Raw genomic sequence first — 6,881 nt, 5'->3', positions numbered from 1 at the left:
TGGCTGATTCTGCCGACACAATCCTCACACAGCCCATTACGAACAAGGCAGGGCACCTCAACTTGATCAACTTGGACCAGTTGAAAAGTCAATCGAACCAAGTGTTTCAGCAACGTCACGTCATAACAACCTACATCCAATCACCGAATGCCGTCGCACGCAAGTTGTTAGACCTTGATGAGACTTCTGCCAGACCGTCGCAATGCGATATCGGCTCCGCAAGGCGTTTGCGGCAAGACGCCAAATGAACCGGCCCAAGCAGTAGCAAGGTGATTGGTTCGGTCAGCCGCGTGAATCGGGGCTCATCCGCCAAGAGCAGTGAACTACAAGCCCGCGGGACAGTTGATTCGTACTTAATCACCAACTCTCCAGTGCATCGTACGTTGCATTTGAATCTAGCTTAATTCCACTGTGATTGATGTTTCATTGTTTCTAACTTCACTTCAAGTTTTGTCTCAAACGTCTAACTATGTCTTCTTCATACGACATTCCAAGTCGGGACTGTGTCCCGCATCCAATTTACTTTCACTTCATCGGTCAAGCAGGCACGGCCGTAAGTCATCCTTTGACGCGTGATTTTCGGCTATCCGTTCCTAACATCATTGCTGGCAGGCACCAAATTCAGTTAACGGGAAGAAGGTGTTCACGTCATTCAATGCTACTATTGCAACTTCAGGTATGGAAGGTGACAATCCCTACACGACACCTATCCTTTTGACTTGTGATGCACTCACTGGTCGTCGCCTCAGACCGGAACACATGTACTCCATGACCTGCAAGATGGTCGGTTCAAATACCGCCACACTCGATCACCTGCATTTTACGACGGATAGCGTGATCGACCTCGGTCTGCCCGTGCCACGCGCGAAGAATCCCGCGTGTAAGTTCTTGAACAAAGTGTTGATGACCGCTCTGGGTGTCGTATTCGAACGGCAAGTCGTTCAGACGCATCCTGTCAGCTCTTCGTCGGTGATCCTCTTGACACTGAAGTCAGTTCACAATGATCCAATCGTACGTTACCGCTTCCTTCTTCGTTGCACAGTCATGTCACAGCAATCTCGCTGACGTTTGATTATATCAGAGTGGGAGTCCTGTCGTCTGGAAAACAGAACATCACGTTGCTTCCTCGCTCCGAGGATCGTATGCAGTGGACGCCTGCAATGTTGGCGTTGAGGTCTTGATCCATGGCGCGGTAGTGGACTACGACGATGTCACAAACACGTGGGAAACCAAAGTACGTCGCGCGCGCTATCGCTTTGTGACCGCCGTTTGACAATGATTCCGTTCAGGTGGATTCGATTATGGTTACGGGCCGAGTCAATAACCATGTGGCCCGCGACGCAGGGCATTCGAGTGCGAGGGAGCATGATGCGAGACTCGTAGCTGATAGGTAATCTCGCAAGTGCTGTTCGGAGACTAAATGCTAATATGATATTTCCAGGGCTTCCAGTTACTCGACCCTAGTGACCAAGCAATGCGAGTTCATCTCGAGTTTGGATCCCTCAGGAGGCGATGATTGGATTGGAATGGATAGCAATTCGCCTCTAGCTTTCAACACAACCCCCCCCATCTTCGCAAGCGCATCACAACCTCTGTCACGACGTGGTGCGTAGCAGCAAGCGTGCCAGGGCCGACTGAGCCCTCCAAGGCTCACCACTCACGGAACGAAGCGAGTTATTTTATCCTTCGTTAGGGTTTGCCTCCGTGATCTCAACGCGCAGGAGAAGACGCGCAATGGATACCCAGCTGAGCATGGTCGTGCTTTGTGATTATGTTGTAAATTGAGGAATTACGAATATTGTACCTAATTGTAATTAATCACAATATGTTCTGTCGGCTGTGGTGCGCTTAGAAACGTGGCTTCGGTGGAGCATCGTCGTTCTTAAGCAAAAGAGCTACGTCGCTCCTACGCAAACAACCTGCAGCGAGCATAGTTGTTAGGCCGCGTCGTGGCGTCCACTTGAGAGTGTGAGGGTGGATGGCCGAGTTGCTAAATGTCGGTGCGCTGGGTTGCCGATCCCAGTAGAGTCACGGTCTGCACCCAGTATCCAATGCGATCATGATTCTGTGATGTATCGCTTTGGGCTCGCGGTGTGGGATCATGCGCGATTGTTGCAAACATGTCTAAGCAAGACGCTTTTAACTCATTTATTTACGTTTACAGGCACGCAATGGCAAGCAAAGCACTAAATGAGGATTACAAGGAGTTGCCTCATTACAAGTCCGCGTTACTTCTTGGATAATATGTGTGACAGAGTGGGAGAGGGGGCAAATAGCACAAGGCGTCAAGAGTGTACTACATGGTCGGCATCGCTCTGCAGGCAGGCGTGATCAATGCTAATAGGAAAACGGTTTGGCTCCTCAGCCTGACATTTCACGAAACTCGGATGATGGAGGAATGAGTGCGATGCTTCCTCCAACCTCTACCCTCCATCTACCTGCGTCGTATCCTTGGCTCAGGCCGAGCTGCGCGAAGCTAATCACATCGGCGTAAATATCACTGCGTTAACGCTCCGCCGACTTCATCAACGGAGCGTTAGGATACTCAACTGACCTCAACCACCCAATTGCCTCTGCGACGAAGGTAGTGAAGGACAACGCCATAGAAGCTCGCAATTGTACCCGTGCTGAGCCTCCTTATGCCGATTTGTGCCACGAGCTCCAGCGAGGCCTCATAAATTACGTTGAAGTGAGTGACCTGAGCCAACTGTACACAAGTCAGTCAGGAACTTCGAAGCCAGAAGAAATGCGCTCACACTTTCGTCCCACGCGTTGTGCAAAGCAACAATAATCCAACGATCGTAATCCTGCGCTGAGGCCGTCCGACGGGCCAAGCTTACAACGTGACCTCTGCTTTGGACTGTTACAATTGGCGCCGGAGGTGGCAATTGGCATGCGTAGTCGTCTAACTCAACAACGGAGCCAGGGTCGAGCAGAAGAATTGAATCCCGTGTTGGATGTCTAGGATACACCTCGGCAGCGAAAAACACAGCACGGGCCGTTGCAAGTGAGGCCGTCAATTCTCCAGCCTGTACGAAAACTTCACGATTCCAGGTTCCAGGCACGGGAAGATATATTGAGCTTCGAAAATAGTGGGGAGGTGTAGCATACACTTGAAGTGCCTATGAGCATGGTGAATTTAGCGGTGGACACATTCAGGAAGGATTAATGGTCTCTGCCTACGCACGTTGCTATCAAATCGGAACACGCCACTGAAGTTGAGACGCATGCGCGGATCGGGAGGGTTTGCCATCTCGAAGGATTGAAGGTTGATGTGGGAACGGAGAGTATGTCGGGAAAACACTCTATATAAGCGCAGTTTTAACGTTGTTTGGATCAAGAAGGACACTGCCTGCCGTAATCATGGCGGGACGCGATCATCAGGTCGCCTTCAGTTTGTTTAAACTTAGCTTTGTTTCACGAGTGCCTATGACCCAATGCTGCGGCTCTCCTTTGAGATCCAACGGCCTCAGATTAATCAGGGCTTGCCTTTGTAGCACCAGCGTGACACGCTCACAATAGTACTTCAGGACAGCCTCGCAAACAGGGTGTATTAATTATGAATGCACCCCAAGGTAGATCTCAGGGTCGGAATCGACGTGGTTTGAGTCCTCCTCGATGAAAAGCGACAAATCTCCTTTGTCGAGATACCTGAATTCCCGTGACAGTTTCTAGAAGTGAGTCTCAATCACTTCTCGTCACAATACCTGAAACACTAACCTGAATTCCCGTGACAGTTTCTAGAAGTGAGTCTCAATCACTTCTTGTCACAATACCTGAAACACTAACCTATAAGGTTTGTTCAGGTCACAATATAAAATAAGGAAAAGGGTCGACGCGATGAGTTCAGTAAGATTCTTTTCCTTTCCGTAAGAAGACGGATCAATTTCACCTGAATTCCCGTGACAGTTTCTAGAAGTGAGTCTCAATCACTTCTCGTCACAATACCTGAAACACTAACCTATATAGAACAAAAGATAGAAATAGACAAGTACAAAAAGGACACTACTTGTTAGATGAAGAGAATAGAAAGAATAGACCAGTTGACTATGTATCTGACCTATAAGGTTTGTTCAGGTCACAATATAAAATAAGGAAAAGGGTCGACGCGATGAGTTCAGTAAGATCTAGCGTCGACAATGATTCAGATGAAAAAGAAAAAGATAACATCACAGTATGATAATTAGTAACAGTCATATTGAAGATCAAACTAATGGAGAGTAGAGACTATTGATGATAATGTAGTGAAGGGGTTGAACTTACTCTTTTCCTTTCCGTAAGAAGACGGATAAAGGAAAAGAGTATTAGCGCGAAAAGGGGGAGGCGCAATTTAAATAGGGATCATTTAAGTTTGAGTCTGACATCTTAAGTTTGAATAAAACTACTGTATTTTAGTATGTAAAGTGATTTGATACTTAGAGTCTTATTCACCTTTCACCACGGCTGAAACCTAGGTACGAGAGACTGAGGTGTCTCTCAACACACCCCCTGTTTCAGCTGTCCGTGTATGACTTCTAAACCAATTTGATGACACAATTCCTTGAATGGTCCGGGGTGAAGTGGTTTTGTTAATGTATCAGCAAACATGTTCTTTGTACTAATATGCCTAAGCTTGATTAAATTCTTCTCCACTTGTTCTCTTATCCAATGGTACTGCACTTCTATGTGCTTTGTTCTTGCGTGAACAATAGCTTTCTTGGTCAAGGATACTGCACCTGTACTATCGCTGCATAGAACCGTGGCTTCAGATTGAGGTAGTGAGATGTTTGACAATAATCCTCTAAGCCATACTACTTCTTGACCAGCCTCTGTTGTAGCTTTGTATTCGGCCTCGGTTGATGATAGAGAAACGGTGGGCTGTAAACGACTTTTCCAACTTACAGCAGCTCCGTTAAGTTTGAATAGATAACCGGTAGTTGATCGTCGTGTGTTCGGATCACCAGCCCAATCTGAATCAGTGTGGCATTCAGGATAGCACCAGCTCTGATTCCCTTCGATAACATTGTCTTGAGGTGAATAATGTAGTCCTAAGCATTGAGTACCTTTCAAATATCGAAGTACGTGTAATCCCATCTGCCAGGCTATAGTTGAAGGTCGTGAAAGATGTTGAGACAGAGCACCTACTGCATAAGCAATATCCGGCCTTGTACCCTGAGCAATGTACATTAGGCTACCCACCAAGCTGTTATACGGAAGGTTAGATTGTTTGAATTCGATAACGTCAGAGTCGGTGGCTTTCATGATCTTTGTGCCGCCTGGAAAAGGAGTCGAAGCTGGTTTGCTATCTTCAGCATGAAATCTTTCCAGTACCGTCTGGATGAAAGCTGATTGACTTAAAGCATAACCCCCATTGTCTGTGGAGTAGATCTCAATACCAACAACGCAATGTGCCGGACCCAAGTCCTCCATCTTCCACTTCATCTTCAGCAGGGATTTGATTTCATCTATTTTATCTCCGGTGATTGCCATATCATCGACGTGGAGGTAGAGTAAAGTTTCCAAACCTTCTTCATCTTTACCATACCAAAGACAAGCATCATGGGGGTTTTGAATTAGACCAATACTTAATAATTTATCTTTAACTTCGTCACTCCAGCATCTAGCGGACTGCTTGAGGCCATACAACGCTTTCTTCAGTCTAGCTACCTTCCCGTTTGCTCGCTCAGAGTCGTATCCTTCAGGTAACTCCAGATAAATTTCCTCCTTGAGATCACTATTGAGAAATGCGGCTATAGCATCCATTTGCTCAATAGACCAATTCTTAGCTGCTGCAACTGCTACAAGGATACGAAATGAAGCTAGACGGCCAGTGGGTGCGAAAGTATCATTGAAATCTATGCCTTCCGTTTGAGTATAACCTTTTGCTACATATCTTGCCTTATGTTTAGATATTGTACCATCGGGATGAACTTTATATTTGAAATGCCAACGCCCACCTACTACAGGTGCATTCTTTGGTCGGTCCACAATTTCCCACACTCCCATGTTCATAATGTTCTGCATCTCCTTGTCACACGCAGCTTTCCATTTGTCAGCATCGGGCATCTTCATAGCCATTTTATAACTCTTTGGTTCAGCCCTAGCCTTCATAGCTTCTCGACACATGTACACTTTTGATAAGTGAGAGGATTGTGAGATTTTTGGTACAAAACTTCTCATAGGTGGAGCTTCAGCCCAGTCTGATTCTCCTGGAGCGTAACGCTGGACAGGACGACGATCGCGAGTTGATTGTCTAGGCTCATCTTGCACGGATGGTTGAATAGTTGTTGTCTGGTCTTTGGTATTAGAGATTGGATCTTCTTCAACGGGAGGTTCATCCTCATGATTAATCGGAGGGGTTTCTAAGATAGTCTTAGGAGTGAGACTCTCCATCAACATATCATCTTCGTCATCCGTTAAATCAGGACGAGTCATAGTGTTCTCGTTTGGTTCATTTTCTGGCTCGTTCCTTTCTGTGGGTTCAAGCGGCAGATCTTTGATAAACAACCAATCAGGGTTGTCTTCGGCATCCTTAAGAAAAGGGAAAACAAGGGGTTGAAAAGTCACGTCGTGACTGGTATGGATTTGATTTGATTCTTGGTCCAAGATAATGAAATTGTGATTATCCTCCGCCACTCCAATCAGGATACCTGGACGAGAGACAGCCTCAAACTTTCCTCCTCGAATTTCTTTTCGAATGTGGCGGTAAGCAAGGCACCCGAAAGGAAGAAAGCGTTTCAAACTCGGTTGTCTTCCTTTCCAGAGGGCGTAGGGAGTAGTTTTAAGATTCAGTGAAGTTGTGATAGTTCGATTCTGTAACATGACAGAATATGAGACCGCGTGATACCAGTATTTAATTGGTATGCATGACTGTATCATCATGCAACGAGCTTTTGTGTTGA

The 6,881-nt window shown here is 46.4% G+C and overlaps 2 protein-coding genes across 2 annotated transcripts; one reads left to right on the top strand and one right to left on the bottom strand.

Annotated features, from left to right (window-relative positions):
• Positions 1 to 469: 469 nt before the first annotated feature.
• MELLADRAFT_70077 (uncharacterized protein) lies at positions 470 to 1,785 on the top strand (the record flags this gene model as incomplete). The annotated part of the gene is made up of 6 exons (XM_007419366.1): positions 470 to 553; positions 613 to 1,011; positions 1,082 to 1,234; positions 1,290 to 1,390; positions 1,442 to 1,605; positions 1,694 to 1,785. 6 exons carry the CDS (start codon positions 470 to 472, stop codon positions 1,783 to 1,785), a joined length of 993 nt encoding a protein of 330 aa, XP_007419428.1.
• Positions 1,786 to 2,361: 576 nt separating this feature from the next.
• Positions 2,362 to 3,253, bottom strand: MELLADRAFT_70076 (uncharacterized protein; the record flags this gene model as incomplete). The annotated part of the gene is made up of 4 exons (XM_007419365.1): positions 2,362 to 2,466; positions 2,555 to 2,707; positions 2,757 to 3,122; positions 3,188 to 3,253. 4 exons carry the CDS (start codon positions 3,251 to 3,253, stop codon positions 2,362 to 2,364), a joined length of 690 nt encoding a protein of 229 aa, XP_007419427.1.
• Between the last annotated feature and the right edge of the window lie 3,628 nt (positions 3,254 to 6,881).

The sequence above is a fragment of the Melampsora larici-populina genome, assembly GCF_000204055.1.
Source record: "Melampsora larici-populina 98AG31 unplaced genomic scaffold MELLAscaffold_169, whole genome shotgun sequence".
Taxonomy (NCBI): Eukaryota; Fungi; Basidiomycota; class Pucciniomycetes; order Pucciniales; family Melampsoraceae; genus Melampsora; species Melampsora laricis-populina.
The sequence above is the reverse complement of the archived record's forward strand: the minus strand, read 5'-3'. Positions and strand labels throughout refer to the sequence as shown.